General features: G+C 42.4%; 1 protein-coding gene across 1 annotated transcript in view; it reads left to right on the top strand.

Annotated features, from left to right (window-relative positions):
• Positions 1–26,765, top strand: part of LOC110482089 (sphingosine-1-phosphate transporter SPNS2) — a 133,604-nt gene that overhangs the window by 72,995 nt on the left and 33,844 nt on the right. Inside the window, exons 4-9 of the mRNA XM_021551033.2 lie at positions 9,146–9,297; positions 11,145–11,211; positions 13,801–13,943; positions 15,078–15,230; positions 16,833–17,022; positions 22,463–22,528. Of these exons, the coding sequence (XP_021406708.2) occupies positions 9,146–9,297; positions 11,145–11,211; positions 13,801–13,943; positions 15,078–15,230; positions 16,833–17,022; positions 22,463–22,528 (771 nt within the window). The remainder of the gene's footprint in view (positions 1–9,145; positions 9,298–11,144; positions 11,212–13,800; positions 13,944–15,077; positions 15,231–16,832; positions 17,023–22,462; positions 22,529–26,765) is intronic.

The raw sequence follows: 26,765 nt of genomic DNA, 5'->3' as shown, positions 1-26,765 counted from the left end.
GGGCAGGTCAATCAAATGAAAAGCCCTTCAGTTAGGGAGCTGAAATGCTGCTTTTGTCTTTACTCAGTTTATTATCAGGATGTGGTGGTGCTGCCTCATCACCCAGTGTCTTGTAATTACACTGCCTAATGGGATGGAGAATGGGAATTTGGCTTGTTTTTTGGTTTTGGTTGTTTTATTTGTTTGTTTTCTTTTTTTTGTCCTCCACAAAAATGACTGAAAAGCAACAGAGGATTCCCTCAGGGCTGCCATAGCTTGGGAGGGAGGAAAGTGATGGGAACCTGGATTTCAGACACTGCAACTTTAGTGTTGAAAGGGATTTTCACATTCAACATTTGCAAATAGCTCAGGAAATCTTGCCACAGATTTTTGTCCCTGTGAAGCACAAAGCAGCTCTGTGGAAGAAGTGCTGAGGGAGTCTTGCTACTTCCAGGGTAGGTTGGGGCTATTTTTATGTCCAGAACACTTAATTGGGTGTTTCACCCTAGAGTCTCCCTGTAGGTATGCAGTTGTTAAACTCTTTAGTTGCTGATCAAAGGGTGTGATGAGTTAAAAAAGGGAGTATCTTACATTCTTTAATGGTTATTTTTATACACTAAATAATAATATAAATATCATAAAACAGGAATGCTGTAATCAGCCAGAATCTTAAATGCATTCCCAAATAAAAGTTTCCACATTCTATTAAGTGTGCCTGAAGAGGCACACTTAATAGAGGCTACCTGGGAGAACTAAAGCCATTAATAAATACTAGAAACAATCAAAGGAAAGGTGAGTGGACTTTGCTTCTTCTCCATTGCTCATTTTTATATTTAAATATGTATTTTGATCTCTTTGTTCTCGCTGTAGTCTCTTTTCTCCTTGTAGGGCTCTGAGTAGCAGCTGAATTTTCCCAAAAGGGAATTGCTCAAAGGTGAGGTGTTCAGAGCTGAGAATCAGTGAGGCACTCAATGCATTCAAATGAGCTGAAGTTTGGAAGTGTTTGGCAAAGTGTAAATGGATGCTGCAGAGGAATCAGACCTGCTTTAGAAGCTGTTGTATAAGTCCATCCTAAATGCAAAGGGTTTTGGTATTGACCCTTGAGCACATGATTAATCAAATGCATTAAGGTTTCAGTAAATCAGTAGCTTGCTGGGGTCTCATCTGTAACCTCCAGCCAGGGTATGTAGAATAAATACATGTGAATAAAACTAACATGAATGTGGGAATAAAACCTGTGAACACTTGAAGGAAGAAGGCCTGGGGCATTTGCACTTGAATTTTAGTGACCTGCTTGTGAAGAGTTGAGGGGAGGATCTTTGGGTAAGAGAAGCATCCTTTGCCAGACATAAATATTTAAACTAGTATACTTTCTATGCCAAGCAGGCTTAAGGAAAAGGAGTGAAGAAAAACCTGGTTAGTGTGAACGTGGCAGAGACACAGCAAATGTGAGATAGTGTATGGATTTAACTGAATTTAAATACCTTTGTCAAAGTGGCCTCCTCACTCTAAAACTGCTTCTGTGCCCATAGTGCTGCTTTGGTGTGTATTGATACCTGATGGGAGCTGTAAAGATGGAGCCAGACTGTTCTCAAAAGTCACCAGAGAAAAGGTGAGGCAAGGGGCACAAACTAAAATACTGGAAATTCCACTTATACATCAGAAGAAGCAATTTTACTTTGAGGATGATCCAACACTGCAGCAGGTTGTCCAGTATGGTTGTGGCTCCTCAATCTTCAGAGATATTCAAAGCTCAAGTGGACATTGTCCTGACCAGCCTGTTGTAGTTGATCCTGCTATGACCAGGGGACATAGACCAGATTATCTCCAAAACTCCTTCCAGTCTCAAGTATTCTCTTATTCTGTGAGTGCTTGCAAAGGAGAAGAGTAGTTAAAAAATGGTGATGGAAGACGGACTTACCATCAAGAGTTCCATTTGAAGGGAGGAAAACTGTAAAACTTAAATAGAATCCAGTAGTGATGGAAGTTCTGGGAAATGCTGTGTGCAGTAATGACTTACAAAGTAGTTGTGATAGTAGAGATGGGGAGTGGGAAGTAGGTGTGGGTGAGAGACAGCACACACAATGAGGGAAGAAAAGAGGAATCTAAACCCAATCACTTCTCTGCAATGGGACAAATGGCAGAAGAAGCAGCAGCTGCAATGCATCTGCCCTGGGCTGCCCTGCCTGCAGGACTCAGGGCTGATAAGGGGAGAGAACTCTTGGTGGAGGTGAGAAGGGTTCATAATTAGATTTATCTGACAGGTAGCTTTAGCATGAACCTCTCAATGCACTTGTATCTCTACAACAAACAGATAAACACTGATAACTCTCAGCATTGACTCAGAGATGATAACCCATCATTCTGTCTCCAACCAGTCTCCAGACCTGAGCATGTGCCCTGCTGGTCCCTTTGTACCACCCAGAGGCTGAGCATAACCCACTCCCTTTGGTTGTAGGAAATCCTGAAACCAGTGCTAGCCAATCGCTGAACAGGGGAGAAAAATACTGATCAACAAAACATCTCAGTGCAGTTTTGCCCTCATGCTGGTTTGTGTTTTGGTCTCTTGGCTGGCAATTCCCATGATGGATTAGGTAAGATTACTTGTCAATAAATAAAAAGAAATTAATCTTCCTTTGTTCCTGATCAAAGATCTCCCAGATGGTAAGACATCAGATGGCCAAAATTTGGAATGAATATTCAGTTACTTAAAAATCTGGGCTGAACTTGATAGGAGGACATGTTCTTCAGGATTGGCAATGGAACAATTCACCAGTACTATGTAGTCCCTCTCTGGATCTTTACAACATTTATTCTGTTTTTATTAGAGGAGAGTTAGAACCATTGATGTTTGAGGAGGTGAGGCATGTAGCTTTGAGTTCCATATCTGGATTTGACATAGCATTCCCATCAAGTATTTGGGCCCAGGACTTATATCCACCAATGGAAGCCAGGTGCCTTGGTGATACATATGCAAAATTCATAAAGCTTTAGGGGTGCACAGTGTTGGAAGATGTATTTAAGCTTATCTGTTCTGCTGTGGCCTTTGTCATCTACCCAGGCACAGAATGGAATTTGAAACATCAAGCTCATTGTTTAATGTCAGATTCTCTATCGTGCTATGTCAGTGTCCTTGTTTGACTTGGAAACTCATATCTTTCAAGGTGAGCCCTCATTCCTGGGAGGGTTGAGAGAATTGGAGCTTTTAGTGTTTAAACAAATATGTAATGTCATACCAGTGCCCAAGTCTTCAGTGACTCTCAGCTAATGAGCTGGAATTTGAGCTGTGACTGTGCAGGAGTCAATGCTCATAGTCACCACCCCGATACTCAGAGCAGGTTCCTGGTTTGCTTAACTCATAGTTAATGGTGTATCTTTTGGCAAAAGGTGTGGTGTGTCATCATTAACCATTTAAATCCTGCAAAGTGATGGGAGAACTTACTGGAGCAGAGGAGGAAGTGGTGTTTGCCTGGCCAGAAATTCAGGGTCTGCTCAAGGAGGGCAAATTCTTGCATGGGAGTGCAGCTGTCAAAGGGAACCACTGTTGTGCAGTCCTTAAATTGATATTTGAGCCCTGTGGGGTTTATTTTGTTCAAATGGCTTCTGCAGTGTCTCACATTTATCCAACTGATCACTTGTGACTGCTGTGCCACCCTTGCTGCCTAGTACAAGGCTCAGCCATCTGGAGAAATACAGGAGTGTAACTCAGGGAAATTAGGTCAATCCCAATGCTTTCTCCTTAGTTTATTGTAGTTTCACCACATTTTAGGCTCTGTGTGGCAACCCCAGGTGCCTGTGGTAGGAATGACTTCATGCACATCTTCTTTCAAAGCATGCAAACCATGATTCTATATTCTTGATTTTTGCATAATGTTCATAAGATAAAAGAAGGAAAATATGGCAAAATTCAGCTGAAATAGGAATTTAATGGTACTGAGTCCTCTTTTACATGAGCTAAATGCATTATCCACAGGAGTTTAACTCAACATCCTCACATAGGGAAGGGTACAGGTGCAGGTGCTATAGCAGTATAAAAGATCCTTCTTTTAGACCAGCAACAGCAATTTTAAACATGGTTTGCGTTGGTGCTGTGCACACACAGCAATTCATGACTCTGGAGTGACTCTGTCTGTGGGATCTCCTCAGTCCATGTGTCCCTCATCTGAAAGCAGCATGTGTTCAGCTTCTTTTGAGACTCTTACAAGCTATTCCACATTCAAATGCAAATACTTAATAAACCAAGCTTAAGGATCATATGATTTTTTAGACAGAAAATCTCATTGCTCAGAGTTGTACACATATTTGGCAGATTATAGGTTTACCACTGGCAGATAATCTTTTAAAGAACCAGTGGCTTTACTCCTTTTGTTAACTAATTAAAAAAGGAGAAAGAACTTCAAGCTGTAATTAGACCTCTTAAAATACATATTACTCCCTGAGTGGTCTATGCAACTAGGATAAATGTATAATTAGGAGCTTTCACCAAACATGATTAAAGCCAGTCATGTGTCCTAACCAACAAACATTTATGTGTGCAGGAGATTGAGAGTAAAGTTGGTATGAAGGTGTGAATAGAAACCGCATCATACATTTTATCTGTTGGACCTGATGTTCCAACCATGAAAGCTCTTCTCCAGATGTAAATTCTGGAAGGAGTGTCACATGCATAGCTTCTAGTGTTTGGTGACACTGGTGACAGTAATGAGACCAGGTCCCTTGGACCCCATGATCTGTCACTCTTGTTAACTATGGCTTGCTGACAGTTTAAGAAATGTAAAAGTTGGTAGGTAGAATTCTCTGTTCCTTATTAGCACATCCCCAGGGCACAAGGTTTTATATCCCTTCCAGAACACTTCTATTTTGAGGAATTTGGTTTCTTTTGCTTTATGGCTAGAGGGTGTTTTTCCTTCTATATATTTAGGAGATGGGAAGAAGAGAGCACATCCATTGACCCTTTGTACCTCCCATTCATAGGTAGGAGTGCTTTCTCCATGCATTCATTTCTGGTGATGTCATCTCTTCAAGGGAAATTCCCAGGAAGGCTGTGGCAGTTCTGGGTCTCTGCAACCAACATTCTTTCCATATGTTGGTGGTTTATTGTATACTGGAATCCTCCCTGGCTTGTGTCTCACCAGCCCCACAAGTTGGAGAAAGGGACCAGAAGCCCTTTTGCATCCTGACTTGCTCCTGGAACTCATGGCAGCCAGGTTGTGTGGCTCAGGTGTCCCTTTCCAGTGGCACAGCCAGGCTGGTGCCTTGGCACCGCACTGCTCCATGGCTGCTGCTGTGGAATCCCAGCACAGCCACAGAGCTGCACCTTGGGCTGGCACACGGGCAAGGAGGATTGAGGCTGTGAACTCCTTCCAAAAACCCCTCTGCATCTCTCCAAACCAGGAGATGGTGGCAGCTCTCATATGACTGCTTTGCAAAATTAAAGACAAATTAATTGCTTGCTCTAATAGTGCCTTGTTTCAAAAAAACTTTCCATTTCAAGCTTTTTGTTTTAGGAAAATACTATTGATAAGTGTTGGGGTTGCTGGGCTTAACCAATGGGGAAGGAATTAGTTCAGGTCCTGAAAGCTGACTCAGATATTTTCAGTTTTCCTGCCAGAAACCTGCTTGCACAGATGAACAAGTTACAGCAGAGTTACCAAGTCATATAGAAAGAAACTGGCTTCTTCAATATATATCAATTTCTGCTTGGGGAACAGTGAAATTCAGTTAAAGTCTGAGCTGCCGGTTCTGCTTTTGAGCACCGGCAGAATTGAGCTGGTGTCAGCCCTTTTTCTTTCATTAAACTCCAGAGAAGCTTGAGGTAGGACATAAATGGAAAAGCAGTGGGGGGAGATCCACTGCAGAAGAAGTGGCAGAGGTGTTCTACTACAGCTGTGGAGGAGAACAGAATTTTCCTCAGCATGTGGAATATCTGACTTTGCCATGTGTTTGTACAGGTTGCCATGTCCATGGACACTTGGAGAGGAAAAGGGATGTTCTATGGCTGTGTGTATATAAATGTACACAAAAAATAGCAGTTGTCTGTATTGCATATGGAGTGGTTTTGAGACCATGAGTGGTTCATGGAATGCCTGTGGTCCAAATGAGCAACAGCATAAGAATTTTTGAGTGGTTTTGTTGTTTGTATTTTTTTCTTCTTATATGAAAAACAAAAAGACAAGGCCTGTCATGGATGGGACCACTTTTTGCCTTGAGGAGCTCCCCAGCTGTCCCTCTTCAGAGACAACTACAACATACGTTTTGAGTGACTGATTTGAGATGGAAGATGGGGGTCCCAGCTCATATTAGTACATTAATTTTATCATATCTGTTCCAACAGGATGAATGCTAGCCAAAGATCCCAAAGAACTAAAAAGAGGAATTAGCTCTTTAATCCTAGATATAGAGCTCCAAAACCAGGCACAGTATAGAATCAATTATAAATAATTCCCTACATTGTTTTAGATTTTTGTATGTTTAATCTAGTTGTCACAACTCCATGGCTGGATGGTCCATAGTCTTGAATATCTGATCTCAGAAGGGCAATACTATTCAGGTCTTTATGTGGATTATGCTTTTTATGAAGTAAAAATTTCATTACTTAAGTTAGAATACCACTGCTTCAAAGAACATTGTTTAAATATTGAACAAATATTTGGAGTGTGTCAGCATAGGATAAGCCAGGGAGAAGGATTTGAGGAGGAACTGAGAGAGAAGAGTGGATGTGTTACTTGTTGCAGATGATTTCATTGTATTGGGCATCTGATTCCATGGTATTGATGAAACTGAGTCACTCTACCACAAAAGGAATACTTGGTACAGTTTCCTGCTTTGCACAATGATTGTAAGAGGAGCCTTCTCCCAGCATTGTTTGGAGGAAATTCCTACCCAGTGCATTCACTGGCAGCAATACCGGCTGCTGAGCACAAAATTGTGTCATTTTTCTGTAGGTATTTCAAATTTGAGGAACATCCAGTGCATTTACAAACTTGACATTCTTCAGTTGTAGGTAACACTGTCCATGCTTATCCCAGGCAGGTGACTACTATGCCTGTTACCCTCTCTGTGATCCAGATCTAAACTTCCTCAGAAACCACAGCCAGCCTCCAGTTCCTTGCTTTCTAATTTTGCATGACTAAGCCTTTCAGCATGTTATAAATACTGTTGCTCATTCAAAATACATTGGTTACCTGTGCACCAATGACTGCCAGCATATTTCTGCAGTGGAGTGGTTGAGCGTTGGGCAATTGACATAAATTAAATCACTTGAGTCACGGTATTGCCCTTTCTGCTCACACCCACGTGTGTGAGTTACGTATGTGCAGCTTGTGGGAGATGTATGAATGTGAGCAGCTCTGCACACACCCTGCCAGCAAACAAGGAACTTGTATTCCTGCAGAAAATGGGTATTGCTCCAGAATTCACACCTAAATATGAGGAAGTGAAGAGTACACAAAAATATTTTGTTTCTGTGGCTATTGGAATCCTCAAAATATTATTTTCAACGAGGAATTACAGTGAAGAAAACAATGCAAACATGTCAGTGTGATAGATTTTTGTCTGCTTATGGATATATTTATGACTGGGGCATGGGGCTTGGAGTCTGCATGGCATTTTCCATGTTTGTGAATGAGACTTGTAGTCTAGTTTGGCTTTGCTGTAGGGCACAAAATCAGTCATTTCCCTTGACTTTTTCCTATCTGAAAAAGGAGAATTGGTAATTGCTCAATTTTGCCAGATCACTTTCATGGTTAAGGATGTATCATTGGCAAAGAATCACTGAGTGGTTTGGGTTGGGAAGGAACTTAAAGCCCATCCCACCCCCTGCCATGGCAGGGACACCTTCCACTATCCCAACACTATCAGGGTGCTCCAAGCCCTGTCCAACCTGACCTTGGGCACTTCCAGGGATGGGGCAGCCACAGGTGCTCTGGGCAGCCCATACCAGGGCCTCACTGCCTTCACAGGGAAGAATTTCTTCCTAATACCTAATTTACACCTGCCTTCCTTCAATTTAAATCCCTGCTGTTCTTCTCACAAATGATCTACAGACTAATGACAGCAAATTGAGGATTTGTATAGGTTAAATTTGTAGAAATAGATTTCCCTGTGCTTACAAATTTCTGCATTGACTGCTTCATTTCTATCCTTGCAATTATTTCTGGGTGTAGCTCAAGCTGCTTAGACGGCTGAGAGTTTGCTCCTTCTCATGTATCTGGTATTCAGGCATCAAAGCATTGTGTCTTAGCCTGCACTCAGCAGCACCCAGAAAACTGCAGGGGCAGTGAAAGAGCTTAGGTTGAAAATCAGGTCCTCACAGTTCATGAAAGTGTTGCTTGAAATGGGCCATTAAAAAAATCTATTAGATAAGCAATTCCTTTTAGACCATTTTAGGTTGTGTTGTGCCGATTGTGAAGTGTATCCTCCTCCTGTGGGACTGCCCTTTGCCCAGAGAGGCAGGTAGTTCCCTGGGCAGCTGAATGCCTCTTGCATGCTCCTGCCCTGTGTGGCCCCAGGTCATTCCCTGCAGGTCCTGCTTACAGAGTACACGGATGTTCCTGGGCTTCCCAGTAAAGCTCAGGTCTCCTCTGACAGTTATGGGGAGGTGTCTGCTGCTGTTCAAAGCAAGTGGAGTGAGATGGGTGCTTAGCACCTTTGAAAGATTCCATTATTCCATAGCTTTTAGTGAAGGAGGACATTTAGTTTGGGGGATTTCAGGTTCCACTCTTTCCCAACTTTGAAGTGCCTTTAGGATTTCCCAGTCAGAGCCTGTCCTTGGCACACTGGGGAGGATGGGTTGTGCTTGGCAGGAGTTGCTGTTCCTGGATCCCAGAGCAGAGTTACACTCACCCACCTCCCCAGACCTTCCCAACTCAGCAAGAATTATCTAGGAACAAACTGGGGGTCTTCTGCCTCTTTTAGGATATATTCTTGAATGTCACTGAGTACATGTTTTATTATTACTTTTCTTTCATGCCTATAAATCTTCACAAAAAATACTGTCCCTTTCTTCTGGGCAAAAGACAAATGAAACAACTCTGAAGTTCTAAAAATAAATGCATATAGGAGGATCATTTTCCAGTCACATGAATTTGTATTTCCCTGACTGCTGTCCATCCTGAATTAAAAAAAGCCAAGGGGGGCATGCTAATGTTTCTATTTCTTTTCTCAGTATTTCTGGCTCCTTGTGCTCTCACGGGGTTTGGTTGGCATCGGTGAAGCGAGTTATTCTACTATTGCACCAACCATCATTGGAGACCTGTTCACCAAAAACACGAGGACCCTTATGCTGTCTGTTTTCTACTTTGCAATTCCTCTGGGCAGGTGAGTGACATGAAGGCTCTTCTATCTGCTTAGGGCTTTTCTCTTAAATAAACTCACATAGATCTGAAATTGCTAATGATGATAGTTCTTGACTTTGGCTGGAATGTAGACAGGAAAATATTGTGAGCAGTGACTAATTAGTTGCAGGAATTAGATTCTTTTTTAGCATTACTGGTTCATGTGTGACTTTTGGGAATAAATGGGAAGTTTGTTGTTGGTTTATTTAGGTTTTTTCCTACTTTTTTACAGCAATGGGGTGGAAATGGAATAAAAATATTTTAGCTTTTTCTTTCAGTGGAATTTCTTTATCAGCCCAACACAGTATCTGTTTGTTGGGTCAGGAGGGAATCTGCCATTATCTTTTATTTTTTAAAATAATGGCTGACCCTCTATTGTGAGATTGTCAGCAAGTTGGCTTTGCATAGTTTGCATACCATTTCCCAGAGCTGAACAACATCCTGGGAAAAAGGGCAATATGGGTTCATTTCCAGTAGGGAATACATGGGCAGCATGTTCCAAACTCAGAGAGAAACTTCTGGTGGTGCATTTTACAAGCTGGAGCACTTACCTGTGAGATGAAACTCACAATCATCATTTTGCTCTTGAGGAAAAAAGAGAGAAACAGATCTTTAACTGGTGAAAAGAATATTTTGCCAAGAGGACCAAGGATTCCAAGTATTCACATATAAAATTCAATGAACTAAAAAGAAATTACAAATACTCATCTTGTTGAGCCTGATTCTGGGACTTCATTATCTCAATATCCAGCAACAGCGTGGATTACCAAGCCATGGAGGAGAGGACAAGGGATGTAAACTGGAAGAGGTTTTGATTGGATATTGGGAAGAAATTGTTCCCTGTGAAGGTGGTGAAGCCCTGGCACAGATTCCCAGAGCAGCTGTGGCTGCCCCTGGATCCCTGGAAGTGTCCAAGGCCAGGTTGGATGGGGCTTGGAGCAACCTGGGACAGTGGAAGGTGTCTTTGCCATGACAGAGGGTAGAACTGGATGGATTTTAAGGTCTCTTACAACCCAAACCAGTCTGTGATGATTCATGTTTAGATTTTGGGGGCTGTCTGGGTAAAATACCCAGTTTTAAGGAGGTTATAGCTGACAACCTCCAAAGCTTAGCAGACTCTTCAGTAAAGGAAGGAGGGATCAGGGAGTGAGGCTCACAGTTGCCCCACTGCAATCCTGGCAACTTTTAGCCAAGGCAGTCTCAGCAACAAATGCAGCAGTTTTGAAAAAGGGTTGTTACCTTCAGTTCATGTTGAGAGAAATGTAGCTATGTTCACCTTTAGTCTCTTCTAATGCACCTTTTGTTTTATATGTGGCTGAAGGTTTCCTATTACACTTCTTGCATGTTCCTTTTGGTTTTTCTTCCAAGCTACTAGAAATTAGTCTCTTCCTGCTTAATTAGAACCAAGTACTAATTAGGGGCAAGAAAAAAAACCTAATGATGGAATATCACTTGTCCTTGAAGGGCACTTTTTAACTGAAAGCTTGAACATAAAATTGTTTCATATTCATATTAGCACAGAGAAAGGCCTGATGTAGAAGTGAAATTGGGAAATAAATTCTTTTTAAGTCTTTTTTTTCATCCACTGTAGATTGAAAGGTCAGCTATAAACTTCCAAATTTCCATCAGATTTGGACATTTTTAGATCAGCAGTGCTGGGTAGAGTCACATACTAGCCACCATCTGCTTCAATCCCCATATTGCTTCCTGTAGGACAAGACAGCTGAGGACACACAGTTGGTTGTACCTCTCTTTGCCTTTGTCTAAGAACAGCTGTGACTGTGGCACAATTAAAGCTCTGACCAACTCGTATCTTGGCCTTTCTTGCAGTGGCTTGGGATACATCACCGGGTCCAGCGTGAAGCAGGTTGCTGGAGACTGGCACTGGGCACTGCGGGTAAGTCCCTCTTAATGACACATCTTAATGAGCATGGGTTGGTTGATTAGTGTTAGGAAGAGTTCCATCACACAATGGCTCAATCTGTTATTATATCTGAAAGGTGAAGGATTGGAAATTACGTCTGTGGATGTTAAGTGCATGGCAGATGCACCCTCTAAGCAAAGATGTGTGGGCTTGGCTTGTGGGACTTGGTGTTTTCCCTGCCTGGGAGCAAGAATTTTCCAATCACTTTGTTATCAATCAATCAATCATTACTTCTTGATGGGGACAGGAAGACGAGGCATTGGCCTTAAATCTACTCCACAGTCTTTCAGTCTCCTGCTGTCAAGAAACTCTGAGAATGGCTTCCGGCTTTGAGGAAAAAACACTTTGTTCCAGTTTCCGCTTGTTTTTCTGCCCTGAGACAGTCCGTTTCCTTCTATTTTAACCTCTTGGGACCCTGATAAATGGGCTGAAAAGATAATCCACTCCAATCACATACTCACAAACAGCTTCTGCACACAAAGATGTCTTGAAAGAGCTGAGAGGAAGTGGCCCAGCAGAACTGGTTTCTGACCTTTGGTGCTGTGGGTGGCATGTGAGGTGCATTCTCTGGCTCTGGCACTTCATGGAGACCATGAATCTCGTGAAGCTCAGGCCAGCACTGTTTATAACAGTTGGTGATGAAATGCAAGGATTCCCATCTGAGGCAAATATGCCCTCTGTGACACAGGCCATGCCCAGGGTAAGCAGAGTCAGGAACATCACCATGTTCATCTGGGAGAGTGGAGGGCAGTTTCCAGCTGTGCACCTGGAGTGGAAAGTGGAGTAGCCTAAAGCTTTCCACCAGAAGGATGCTGCCTTATTAGCAGAAATATTTAAGAGTAATATGAACTTTTGAGCAGAGGCGAACCAAGAAGTGAAAACCCCAAAGCCTGTCCTCTGGTCAGTGGGCTTTAATTGGAGCACTCTTGGAAAACCCAAATCTGTCTGTAAAACCCATATGGTTAATCAGTGAAAAGAGATCATCACTGGGACTCTTCAGGTGGTGTCTTCACAGTTATCCTGAGAAATCCAAGCTATCTGCAAGACTGTTCCCCTTACAGGTCGTGATTTCCATTAGAAATGACACACTGGTGCCCGATTCCCTGGCTGTACAAAATACGGGGAATCTGATGAGCTGCACACACATCTGTGGTGTTTGCTTTGGACACCATTGCTCAGTCTTTGTAGTCACACAGCCCATATAGAAAGCATCCAGACATCAGTGTAAAGCAGTTTCCATCCCTGTGGCAATTATTGTGCTCTTGCAAGATGGGAGTGATTCCCCAAGATGATGCTTCCCTCTGTGGTCTCCTGTGGGCTCCAAACACAGAAGAGGTCAGGAATAATCCACACTTCAGTGGGCTGAAAAAGACAGAAGGGCACGTGGACAAGTGGCAGCTTTGTGTCTGAATTTAACAATAAAGTGAATGTTTCACTGCAGCGTTACTGAGTGACCATGGATATTGTCCTGGTGGGTACATAAGCTTTTGGATAATAATCAAAGAGACTTGCTGTAAAAAAACAGCATTTCCAATATTTTTTACCAGTGCTGTGTCTTCTGTTCAGGTGTCATAAGGATACTGTATCAGGCTTCAGTGTATTCCTGGATGAGCGATTTTCCTGACTTTTAAGTTCTGAAATACTTTTGTCTTTCCTTCCCTAGAGGGTTTGTGAGTTTGTCATCTTTGGACATGAAACACTGCTCCATGTGTAAAGGCCATTCTCAGGATAATAATAAAAGCTTTTTTGTTAGGTTTTTTTTTTGCCTTTTTTTTTTTGCTTTTTGCTTTTTTTTTTTTTGACAGGAATTTATTTTTTTAAATAGCATGTCTAGGTGAGATGATAGTTCAGTGAAATCCGTGTTCCTGTATTCCTAATGGAGCTATTTTCCATTCTGGCAATAATGGAATTTCAGTGGCAAAACAAGAATATTTTTTATAGCTTGCAAAATGCTGTGGGATCCTTGTATTTTTGCCTAGTACTTGGGAGAAAGGATTGGATATTGGGAAACCAAACCCTTGAATCTGTTGTTTCCCTACCTTCCAGCCTGAATTTTCAGTGTTTCTTGGTCTGTTGTACTGAGGCAACCTGAGGAAGATGCCTGAAAACAGGAAGCCATAGTGGGTTAGCTGGAAGAGGAATGTATATCAAGCAAGGGTTTTCAAAGCCAGCACATTCCCTACATCCAGAATTCTTTCAGCTGGTCTAATTGCCTTTAAATGGCTTCTGCACTCACCCAGAAACCAGCTGGTCTCTCAGCCCAGCTGGGAGTAGATTTCCAAAGGGTTAAACATCACTCAAGAATCATTTTTAGATGAATCTTGGTACTTTTTTAACACAATGGACTGCCTTACTCACAGTATTTTCAAAGCTGCATGTTTCCAGAGTGAGATAAGAGAGTCCAGGGAATGACATGGAGGAAGGAAAGGAGAAGATGCCTCGATGCTTACAGGTTCTGACTGGCTGTGAGGAGCAGTCACTGAAACCAGAAGTCACTGAAACCTGCCCAGTCAAAGCAAACCCTCCTCACTCCTGTGATAATTCCCTGCTCCTTTCTTACAGGTATCTCCACTCCTAGGAATGATAACTGGGACACTCATCTTGATATTTGTGCCTGCTGCTAAAAGAGGAAATGCTGAACAACTTGGGGGGCAGCTGAAGGCTCGGACTTCATGGCTGAGAGACATGAAAGCATTGATTAGAAAGTAAGAGCACGAGTAAAAACCATATTTTGCCTTTAATGCTTAATTGGAACGTCCAATGGTCTGGATTTAGTGTGGTGACACTGGAAAGTGATGACATGCAGGGAGTTGCAGGAAGTTTAGTCTGTGGATCTAGGGAAGAAAATCACAGTTACATGAGTTATTGACTGCTGTGACAATGATGAATTTCAAGTTTTGCTCTAACCTTTCCAAGATTGACATCTAAGAAAAAGCCTGCTTTGTTTGGCTCATACTTCACACAAATCAGGGCTTTTGAAGTGTAGAAATTGCTGTGTTCCTGTATTAATCGTTGTGCCACTGTTGTTCAGACACTTAGATCCTTTTTCTTCTTTAAAAGAGCTATTTTTCTGAGGGGAAAAGAGACTTTTAGCAATTTAATATAAAAAAACACACAGAAGCTTGCACTATGGCCATTTTAAATATATGTGAGCAGCCACATGTGACTGAATCCATGAGAACTGAATGTGCTTGGGCACTTGTATGTGTGCATAAAGGTTCACATGCTCATGAGTGCTTCAGCAGCTGCACTTCCTTCCAGAAATTTGTCCTGTGAATGTGCAAATACTTTCACTTGTGAATTCAGGGTTACCTTGTAATTCTGATGGGAAGATTGTGATGGAACAACTGGCTAGAATACCTCCCTGGTATTGTCATGCAGTGCCAAAGGACACTGTGGAAAGTGATGTGAGCTAATTTATCATTATTTCTATGTTACTGCTTTTGGTAGTTTATGTAAGTAGTAACCATATGGTGGCATGGATGGGGAGGGAGAAGTGAAACTACTCTTCCAAGTGACATTAGGGTGAAAGCCCTGTAATTCACATATCATGTCTTAGTGACCAAGTACTGATTTTCTCCTTAACGAGACCCTTGACACAGACCTGTGAAGCATCTCTGATGAGTTCAGTATATTATTATCAGTGGAGCATCACATGTGAACCTTCCATGCTTCTTATTCTCCATTCCTTTATATCTTATATTACCTCTGCCCCTTGGCAAAAGGAGGTGGCAAGTGTGGGGGAGCACTGGGCTTTGTCACTGAAGCACTGACTCCTGCATGGGGGTCCTGCTTTTTGACTTTCTCCACTAAACCTTCTCTTGGATTTGTCTCCACAGCCGCAGCTATGTGTTCTCATCCTTGGCCACCTCAGCTGTCTCCTTTGCCACGGGGGCACTTGGTATGTGGATCCCTCTGTATCTTCACAGAGCACAGGTCATACAGAAGACAGCAGAGACCTGCAGCTCCCAGCCCTGTGGCACCAAAGATAGGTGAGAGTCAGAGTCAGCTGCTTTACACAGGGGAGAGGGGGTGGGGGCTTATTTACCAGAGGAAACAGGCAAGTCCCACAGAGACAAGGTACTAGAATGTCTGTAATTTCCTCTAGATCCTTGCAACAATGATAGGAAATGCTGGGATTGTAAACTAGGCTTTATTTCTCTTCTTCATTGCATGAAGTCAAACCAAGGGAGAAGCAATGACCTCAGCTCTGTCTTAGTTCCCAGGCTGCAGTGCAGAGTAGAAGAGAGAAATCCCCTAAGGAGGATGTTTGGAGAGCTGAGAATTTGGTTCCTTAAGACCCATCAGTGATAGCAGCAGAATAAGATGGCAGGTTAGATAGCCCCAGTGGTGCCTGCAATTCAGGGGTTGGAATGGTTTCTCTAAAGCTGCAGGGACTAATCCTGTAGGCTTTTGTTTCTCTGTGAGGCAGGACTTCCCTGTTTTATTGCTCTGTAAACTGCTGTATGTGCTGAGTTTTGCTGAAGAATGTCCCAGAGATCTGGGACACTTTGGGCTGGAGTGTTTGATGTTATACAATGATTTGGGTTTTCAGTCCTCATTATGGACTATCACTTGCAACACATAAGCTGTGAAAAATAATTCTTCATTTTGTGATTTACAACGGTGACACAAACAAGGAAATGCTATAAAAGCATTCCTCCAGGTAAATAAAATATATTTTAAAAGCCTTTTGTCAGATCTTTTGCTTTTTAGCTCATGAGGGAAAATAATACTAGGGAAATCTTCTTACCATAACAGACGTAATCCCATCTCAATTAAAGTAGTTAGTGATGTGGAGTCCATCAACCAGAGTGTCCAGCAGGCAAGCTCAGGCTATTCCATAAAAATGCAGTGAGCAAAACACACAGCTCCAGCCTGAATGCCTGTCTGCTGTTTACAAAGAGAAGGTCCCCCTCCTTGATGACACCTCAATTTTGAACTGTCCTCAAGCTACTCTAATGTGGTTGCCCAAGACCCTGTAATCCAAGTCCTGCACATATCATATGGAGAATCCTCCTGGCTCTTTAAATTAAAATTAACACATTTCAAATGTGTAACTTAACAGCAAAAAGCTTCTTCAAAGTGGTCTGAAAGGAGTTATAAAGGATGTTGGAAATCAATGGTATTTAAGAGTCTTGTTAGATTTCCTTGTCCTGAAGCTTCCTGGTGCCTATCCATGATTTCCCCTCACATGATCAATGTACAGGTTATTAATTAGTTTTTTGTATACATAATTATCTGTTCAGGACACTTCCTAGGAATCCCAGTTCCACCCAAGGAAGCAGTGTGAGCCCTTTGCACCCCTTTGCCCATGGATCAAAGCCCGTGTCCAATGATAAATTTCATGAGCTGTGTTTTTCTTAATTGCAGGGGAAGATGGCTAAGATCATGAGCATTTGTTTTATTTAAAATTTGAAAAACCATTGTACAAATTTCCATTAGTCAATATACCCAAATAATTATATTACTACTAATAAAATAATAATATCTAATACATAATAAAATAATAATACCTAATAACATAATAATACTCAGAGACCATGCCCATTTTGGGCTAATTTTCTTTTTTTCTTTCCTATTTTTTGGGGTAGTTTGATCTTTGGAGCAATCACGTGCTTCACTGGCTTCCTGGGTGTAATCACAGGGGCAGGAGCCACCAAATGGTGCCGGTCCAAGACACAGCGAGCTGATCCTCTTGTCTGTGCTGTTGGAATGCTGGGATCAGCCATCTTCATCTGTCTGATCTTTGTGGCAGCCAAGAGCAGCATCGTGGGAGCCTATGTAAGTATAATCCTTTCCACATGCCAGCCCCTGCCAAACTCCTTAAAGACCACGTGCATTGTGCCCTGCAGAAAGCCTGGGATGTTTTCTTGCCTGTGCCCTTCTTAATGTCCTTCTTTTTGCCTCTTGGCATTCTGGCACTATCTAAGTGTGCCTGAAATCTCAACTGCTTATCCCTGCTGCCATCAGAATTCAGAGCTCCATGGAAACCCACAGCCTTTGGGCTGTATCTGCACCTCAATCCACACCTTTATTGCTCTTGCCTAATGTTTTGGTACAGGAAAATTGAGCACTTCCCTTGCAGTGAGGGTAATGTAGCTGCAGTGGTACCAGATGACAATTACAGTGTAATTTGTCTGTGGGCAAGCTTTTGGCTCCCTTTCAGTGCCATTCATTTCCATAACTAGGTGGATTGCACCAGGCCAATATTAATAAGCCAGTCATTTCAATTTGTTATCTGTATTACCATAGCCCAGGAACCTACAGTACTTGATGCTGCACAAATACAGATTAAAATATGGCCCCTCCCTGAGTGCTTATAATCAAATTTAAAGATACCAAATAGATTCAGATAAATAGAATGGTTTGGGTTGGAAGGGACTTTTGAAGGTCATCCAATCCCCACTTCCACTAGACCTTGCTGCTGAGAGCCTCCTCCAACCCAGCCTTGAATATTTCCAGGAATGAATTATCCACCACCTCCTGGCCACCCTGTGCCAATGCTTTATCACCTTTTAAAAAACTCCTTCCTTACATCTCGTCTAAACCAACCATCTTTTAGTTAGACTAAAGGGAAAAAGGAGAGCTCAACTCAGGCTAGAATCTTGCTTTGAGTGGGGAGTAAAAATCTAGGCACTGAACTCTGGTTCCCTTTTAATGTCAGAATGAGAGAGGCCTGGGACCTGGGAGAAGTTTATGAAAGGAAAGTATGAGATGTTTGAAGTAGTGGGATCCCTTCTGAAAGCCCACCCTCCACCCTTCACTTCCATATAGCAGCACCTGCTCATCCAGCAAGCAGAATTCCTGTCCAAGGAACCAGCCAACTGCTGTTCCTCATTTTTCTGTGTTTCGAGCACTGGCCTGGCCATGGTTATTTGCTGAGTCTTTCAGCAGCTGCCACAGTTATGGGGAAGCACAACCAGAAAGAGTGGAAGTTGAAAATCATTAAGACAGAGCCAAGAATATCTCCTCTAGCTATTTGAGATTTAGGTCTCTGGTTTGTGACCATGAACTAACATTTGAACTGGCAGAAAAATTATCACTTCAGACAACCTGTGAGAGGGTGTTACTGGTTGGTAAATCACTAACCCTCCTTTTATTGATCTTTCACACCCCTCACCTGCTCCCTCTATCTCTTTGTGCAGACAGAGCTGTTATTTTGTCCTTTGTCAGACCTGGTGTCTGAGAACAGACACTAGGTTTGAACATGTCAAACAGACAAGTTAGTTTGTGGTGTTCAGTCTCTTTATACAGAAACTTCTCCCTTTCTAGGCTCGAAATACTGTTTTCAGAAACTGTGCAGCAGGAGGTGGCTATTAATCAAGTTTTTTGTCTTTTTTTTTTCTATTTTTTAATAGCCATGTGACTAGTCTGCATTGTTTAAGTATATAAATATAGATGGTGTCATCTAAACAATCCTCAAAACAATTTATTTTATTATGGATGAGCAGTAAATCTAATAAAGAGTCAATGATTTGCAAAGGAAGTTACAGCTGCATGTGGAGGGGGTATAGGGAATATGATCCTGTTTGTGATGCTGTGAGGCTGATGCAAGAAGCACTGCCTCTCCATATCCCTGAATTCTCTGCTGCTGAAAACCTGATGCCCAGAAAGAGAGGACAGGTCTGGGTATTGTGTGGCAGTGCCATACTGCATTGACTTTCCAAGGCAAGTCTCTAACACAAACTCATGTTTTTCCATGCCATTCAAAGAGATGTTGCAATCCTGCAGACTTCCAGAGAGTTACGTTCCCTTGTACTTCAAGGACAATAGGAGTAGGAGACCTGCACTGCCAGGTTGCATGGTGTAGCAGTTTCTCTTTGCTCTTTGTTTTAAGTCTCATTGGTCCATAATGAAGGGGAGAGTGTTCTGTGGCTGGTGGACAGGATGATGGGCTGGGTTACCTTCCTTATCTCAAAACCCAGGATGAAATCTCCTTCTGGAAACAATACAGTAAAATTAATGGGTGGATTTTCTTGTCTCTGATATCTTCCTTGACAGCTTGTGCTGGCTCACATCCTTGAATTCTGTGTCTGTGCAAGGCAATGCAATGTCTGTCCCCCAGCATGGTGGTATTTGCCAACCTTCTGTACTGTGACTGTCCTTAGGCTTCTGTCATGGATCACACCATGCAAAAATTGACAGTGAATGTTTTTGCAACCCTCCTTGGCTCATAGCCTTAAAATTCTCACTTCCAAGCAATTAGGTGGGTTCCCGTGAGATGATGTTGTCTCTCACTGTGAGAGAGAGCTGCAGTGGCCACCAGATCACCATCTCCCTCCCTGCTTTAGTTAACAGTCAGGGGCTTTATTGCTGACTGATACAGGCATCAGCTTAAATGAAGTGTTCAGTACTCCAGCAAGAACCTGCAGAGCCCTTGCTTTTTAATTTCTTGGTTTTATAGGTTTTATCTTTTTGGAAAAGACCTCCATTTCCATTACACGATCACCCTGCCCCTTACATGCTGTGTGCTGTCTGCTCTCTCCCTCCCCTGAGCACATGTACTATTTCTGTCTTGCTCAGTCCTTTCTTGCAATTGATTTTGCTCCCTGGGGGCAGTTGCTGTTCCCATTCTGTAGCAGCCACTCCCATCTGAGGCAGGTACACAGGTGACTTTTTTCCAGCCAATCTTTTCATACTGATCCAGTAAATTATTGGCAGTGGCAAAGTGGCTGGCAAACAACAATTCTGTATAATTTAGCAGCCCAGACACCTGTATTTCTCTCTTTTACTATCTTGCTTGGCTGTACTGTCCAATCACCTCTTACTCAGTTTTCCTGGCAGCATGTGGATTTGTGTGTTGTAATCCAGCTCCTTAAAGCACCAATTTACATATCTGTAAGTCCCACTTTTTCTGAAATACAAACTCTTTGAAACTTGGTTTTCAAACCTGTCTCTGGAAACCCATTATATGTGTGGCATCATCATCTCACACTGCTCAGACATTTCAACTGCAGATTTTACACTTGTTTAAATCTCCAAGTGACTGGAGAGAGATGCTCTGCTTTGCCTTCCTTTGACACTGTTCCAAATTCCTCATTTCCACATCTATTTCAATTCCTCAAAGACGTTTTATGATCTTGCAGAAACAGCAAATCCCAGGGTAAAACCTTGCCAGAGAGCTTTTACAGCATCTTAATCTCAACCCCAGGGACTTTCTGCTGTCACGTTGTGGGTGACCTCCCTACTTATGAGACATCAATATTGCCCAGAACTGAGCTGGAGTTAGAATTGCTCCAAATTCAGGAGTGCATGAGGATGTGTTACCCACCGTTTCAGAGAGAAATACAAATAATGAAGATATTGACAGCTATGCCCTTTGCAAACAATCATGGAAGGCATTTGTAACCTGCTTAGAACTTGCTATGAGAGCTGCTGGTGTGTCCACTCTGAAATCTACTTTATTTCTCATTTTTGGGAGTCAGAATTGGCTAACTAATCACTTAAACAGAAAAACACAGATGAGCAATCAGACACCAAATGGACTGGTGAGATGTTACACAGCACAGCTGGAGTCAGAAACAGATGTATAAGTAGAGGTGAAGTCTCAGTGTAAAATGAGGCTTCAAAAAGTATGTGAGGAGTCAAAACTGTGAGCATTTCAGGAGCTATTATCTGCTCTGGGGCTGCCCTATTTGCTGTAAGCTTCCCTAGAGTCTCTTCTGCAGAAATATCCTCACATGCCCTTTGCAGTGGGTGAATTCATTTTTATAAGCCCCCATCAGCACCTGAAGGACAGACATTTTTTAATGTATCTTCTATCCTACTTTTGATCTTCCTCTTGTTCCTCTTTTCCTTTTACCAGTACCCACCTATTCATCTCACATTTCATGGATTGGTTGAAATACACATTCATCAGCTCAGAACTGGTGTGCTCTGAAGTTTGTAGCATTTCAGTGATTTATTTAAAGGACTTGTGCTAAATTCCTGCACAAGGGGCAAATTCTTGCTGCCTGCAGCAATTCAAATATGTGCAGTTCATACCAGCTCAAGGCAAGCAGTTGCCTGTTTGCAGTGCTGGGAGCAGGCAGGGCATGTTGATGCTGCATTGAGGAGTGTGATTCCATTGTTCCCAAGCTCAGTTTAGTCTCCCCAGCCACAGAACAGCAGCTGCAAAGCTGTAGCAGGACAGATTTCAGAGCAGGTCTGAATATGTATCCAGTACCCACGGGACACGTGGCTTCAACTCCTGACAGCACCTTGGTTTATTGGATGTGTTCTTACCCTGGCAGGTGTCATTTCCAGACCTGTGGGCAATGGGAAAATGGAAATAGAGATTTCCTAACTGACCAGCTGGGCTCTAATGACTGGCTTGGACACCATCACAGAGAGAGCAGATCCAGTCACAGAGAAAGGGGATAGGGAGGGAAAATGTTTGGGAAGCAAAGACAATTCTAGAAACAAATAGAGGAAGCTCCTGTGCATAAGTCTTGCTAAATAAAGCATATTATTCCTGGCATTGACAGGGTGGTCTGAGGGGTTTAGGCAGCCTCAACTGGTGTGTGGGAAAGACAGTGGCAGTGGTCACACCATGTCCCATCAGCTGCCACTCTTGCAGTTCTGTGGCTTTTAATGTCTCTTGCTGACTGTCTCCACAGAGTCAAGGATTGTATTTCACCACAAGACACTGATGTTGCAAAGCCCATATTTAATTCCAGTCTCCTCTGGACAGATATTACCTGTTTAATTCTGTCAGGGAGGGAAGGGATCCTCCAAAGGTCTCTGCAGAGAACTTCAGCTGGTTTGCTACACAGCTGAACACATAACTTGGTTGCCAGGAATGGAAATAGCTGTGCTTTGGGGAGTTGTGGCTTTCTTGCCTTTTCTAATTGGCTTTTTGGAAAAGAATAGTGCAAGTTGGACTTGATGATCCTTAAAGGGCTTTTCCAACCTCAACAATTCTATGATTCTAAGTATGCAAGCCTGGGGCTGTGTCTTCAGGCTGGTTTTTCATGTTCTTCTAAAATCAAATGTGTCAGCCTTTAATTCAACTGCTCTGTAGATCATAAACTTAGTTTACAATAACAACATTTCAGCCCTCTAGAGCTCTGATACAAGTCTATGGTTTCTTAATATCAGGATAAACTACAACAGCAACAAGGAGTGTGCTGTGTAGGTATGAGAAAAATAAGCAACAAAAGAAAGTTTGTGACAGTTTATTTTTCATATGAATGTCAAGTGAATAAATCTTCTCCCTTTTGTGTGTTTTTTGTTACAACAGATTTGCATTTTTATCGGAGAAACTCTTCTGTTCTCAAACTGGGCTATCACAGCAGACATACTAATGGTGAGTCACTTTGGAACAGCATCTTCCTGTGTTCAGAGCAGTTTGTCAACTTGCAGGAACAGCCCGAAGTTCACAATTTCTTCTAGATCCTAGTCCCTACTTTAGCCTATTCTAGTTTTAGTTATTATTTTTGCTTACTGAAAAGAGACATAGGGAAAAAGAGAGCAAAAAGATCCTTTTTGTTCTTTGTTCTGAGCACCAGGGAGAGATGTCCAGAAAGGACATTTCTGAATTCAAATAACTTCCCAAAATTTTAAGTGTTTGTGCAAAACCCCACAAGCACAGAATTCAGGCAGCATTACCTAAATGTCAGCACATTTGTGGGCTTTGTTATCAATAACTCAGCTTTGTTCTGCAATAGGAAATCCTTCCCTCCCTAACTCCCTCCTCTGACCACAAAGGCAGCCCATCTACCTACCATTCAACACATACACAATGGAAACCCACCTCTGGGAGAGCAGAGAGGAAAAGAAAGTATAAAGAATTTTTGGACCATGTTCACCTTGTCCAAGAGGAAATTGTCAGGGACTTTTCAGCTTGTGTCCTTCATTTTCTATTCTTTCTCCACCACAGAGCTTTTTAAGTCTTTCAAATCAGCAAGCTGACCTCAGCAGCCCCATTTTCACATGAAATAGTCTGGACCTGTGTTCAAGAGCTCTGCATGTTTTGTAGAGGTTTCCATCAGAGTCCAACAAACATATGTTGAAGCCCTGTTGTGAAGGAGGTTTTGCTAATTGTATGAAAAGAAAGGCACTAAGGCACAGAACCATTACAGGACTTTCCCGAGGTCTTTTGTCAGCTTGTTGACAGAACTAAAAATATAATCAGTCTGGCATCAATAGCAAACTCCCTTGACTTGTATTTGTTGGTTATGCAAACATCAGCGAGGAAACAATCGGGCTCAGTATTCTTAGATGTAAAGATAATGGTGTTGATGTATTGATTCAGCAAAGAACTTCAAGCCTCTGCTTAAGCTGTGTTTATGTTGAAGTTCAAGGTTGTGTTTATTATTTTGAAGTAGCTCTGCAGTTGCCATCATTGCATTGCCTGATGAACTTTCCATCTTTCACTCCTTTGTGCAGGGAATGCTTTGAGAGGTGGGGTGGGTGGTTAAATCCACTCCTCTCAGTGTGTGGTTAAATCCACTCCTCTCAGTGTGGGTAAAGCACAGAGAAACAAAGGTTGGCAGTGTACTCTGGTAATATTGGATGGCTTTTATTGCCAAGGTTCCTCCTTCCAGGTCAGCAGTGGTGGGACAGAGCTCTGTGGGGCTTCCCTGGGACTTCCATGGGCTTTTGCAGCTTGTGCTGAGTTCAAGGCTGCTGTGGCCATGTGGGATCTCAACACTTGCACAGATGTGCAGCCTGGAGACAGCTGTGCTGAGGAAGAAATTACAGTACAATATGTGTAGCTGCTCATTCCTGCCTCCTGCCAGAGCTTCCTATCACATCCTGCCTCTGGCTGTGGTGTTCCCAGGAAAAATCCCAGTTCTCTCCACTCAGAATTACTGGAAAAGTTTAAGTAACAGCTGTTTTACACCCTTCTTAACACTGGCTGGCACAGGTGAGGGCTCAGCTGAGGTGGTCCCAGCTGCCAGGAGGGAGGATCCTGTCAGACATGCCCAAGGTCCTCCAGAAAATCTGACCTGAAATTTGACCTGTGTTGTCTCAAGGTAACCTCAAATGATATTTTCAACCAACTGCTCTTTTATATTAAGGGTATTAGGGCTGCCATCATTGTCCATTTAATTACAGAGGTTTTTTGTGTTGATTTCAATGTGACTTCAATATCCTGTAGCTTTTTAACAGTTTTTATAGGATTTGCCATCTGTCTTATCAGCATCCTATAGTCAGTTGCATTTAGTAGGGATGCATTTGCAGTTATTTATGTTGCTTTAGTGCAAAAGAGTTCTGTAACAAATGATTGGAAATAATAGCTCAATTTTCCAAAACGCAGGAAAGAAACTAAAGCCATGTTGAAAAATGGATTTTGGTAATTGCTGCCAGCTTTTCAGCTCACTGTTCTCTGGTCTATTTAGGAAAATGGACTAAGGGTTGTATATAATGCCCAGCTTGATGCATTAACAACATCAATGGACGTGTGAAAGTTGTAAAGAAATAAATGTAAACATCACTTAGGTGAGGACAGGGCTGGAAGCAGCCAGGCTGAAGTGCAGACGGATCACACAGGGGATGAGAGGGGGCTCAGACTGTCAATAGGTGAGAGGCAAGGCTACAGCCACGTTTGACAGACTGCTTGGTGGGAAGTCCTTGCCAGAGAAAGATGTGGAAATGCTTTAGCAGATGCACTTTATATGTTTGGCAAATTAATTTTACTGATTACTATTTATTTGGTGTAATCAGAAGTGTGTCTGTTCTTGCCTGAGGCTGAGAAAGAGTTTAAAAGCATTATTAGTGTAAGCTTAACAACACTTTCATCCTATACATAAATATTACTCTGTTTTCATGGATAAAAGCTTTCAATACTGGCTGAACACTGTCCTTGCTGATTTCATTATGCCAAGAGTGAGGCTTTTTGGAAACTGCATCCCAGATGATTTCTAAGAACTTTCCCAAGATTTACAGATCCCGTGACTGCTTAAGAATCCTATCGGGCAAGTTGTTAGGGACCTCCAGAGGTTTTGCAAATTTAATTTCCATGGCAAAACATGGATGTTTGCTTATTACCTTCCAATCTCACTTTGGCTCTTCCTAGCTCAGTGCTTGCATTGCATCCACTGCTCCTGTCTTTTGTGCAGTCCAAGGTGCCAAGTGCTGGCTCTGATGAACTGTCAGTGCTGCAGTGCTGTGAGATTCTGAAAGGCTGATATTTGTTCTGAATGCAAATTTGTACAAAGCAGGGCTTATTCTCCTGAGCACAACTCTCCATATCTCCTCCCAAGCACATGCTCAGATGGTGCTTGGGGAAAGGAGGGATGTTTTGTATGGAGCTTGCTAATTATGAAACAGATTTCATCAGCCATCTTTGCAAATTGGCCTTAAAATTACCAGAACCCCAAAGTAGCATTAAAACTGCCTCGTAACAGCAATAATGAATGAGCTTCAGTGCAGCAGGAAAGTGTGAAACACTCTGAGACATGTGCAGTGTGTGGGGCTTTGTGGGAGTCTGGTGCTAATAGTGGGGGTTTCCTCCATACCACATCTCAAAAACAGAGATGATGGACAGGGGCTTGGAATTTTTGTCTAAGAGCTGCAAAGAAATTTAGAGTGCCTCTATTTCGATCACAGTCTCTTTAGGACTTTACTGAGAAAAGCCATCCTCCAGTTCATTCATAGTCCTGACATTCATGCAGAAAAATTGCTCTGCATATTTCTGTTTTCTTTTAAAACATTAGTTCTTTCTAAATGGTCATGACCTGTCATGGAGAAGCTGCTTTGATGCTTTGTTGTAAAGTCAGAGTCTTCCTTTAGGCTTGAAACAGGCACAGACTGGTGCTCAGCTGTGCCATAGGCATGTAGGAATGTTGCTTTTATTCTGATTAACTTCCCTAAAAATAAAACCCAGTTATTTATTTAGTACAAAATGCTGCCCTATTTTTATAGCCGAAGATAAATTTCATTTCCAAAGGTTCTTGTTGTTGCTTCTGCGAGTGTCTCCACACAATACTCCAAGTGTTGCAGGTTAGATTTGAAGGCAGGATGAGGATTGCCTGAGAATGAGGGAACACAGCCCACCCCAAACCATCCAGGGGCTGCAGCTGGAGGTGTTCTGCTCCATGGTGCTGGGAACAGGAAACCACTGCAGCCTCCTTTCGCTTAATTTAGGGGCTTTTCGTGGTTTATTTGTTTTGTTTTGATTTTTGGCGTGTTTTTTGTTTGTTTGTTTCTTTGTCTGTTTTTACAGTATCTGCCTGGCTTTTATGGAGGGTCTCTCTCAATCCCAGCCTTTCCCTTTTCTGAGCAGCAGGGAGAACTGGGCCGTTTCCAGATTCTGTCAGTGGCTGGAAGTGTTAGTGCATGTTTTCTTTGTCTTTGGTGCTGAAAGAGGCCAGTAGGACCCAGAAAGGGCAGCAGAGTGCTTGAGAGAGTAGAGTTTCTATTCAAGCTTAGACATAAACATCAGAATTTACCTCTTTGGCACATGGCCTTTTCCTGGGAGAGAGGTGATCTCCCCTTGGCTTTCCCCATTAACTTTTTTCAGACCAAGTCCTGCTGGTTTCATCACAGGAAGGAGATGTCAGCAGTAATCCCTGGCCTTTCTGAACCTCTATTTAAAG

Source organism: Lonchura striata, chromosome 20 (genome assembly GCF_046129695.1).
Source record: "Lonchura striata isolate bLonStr1 chromosome 20, bLonStr1.mat, whole genome shotgun sequence".
In the NCBI taxonomy this organism is placed as follows: Eukaryota; Metazoa; Chordata; class Aves; order Passeriformes; family Estrildidae; genus Lonchura; species Lonchura striata.
This window is presented reverse-complemented; position numbering and strand designations above follow the sequence as displayed.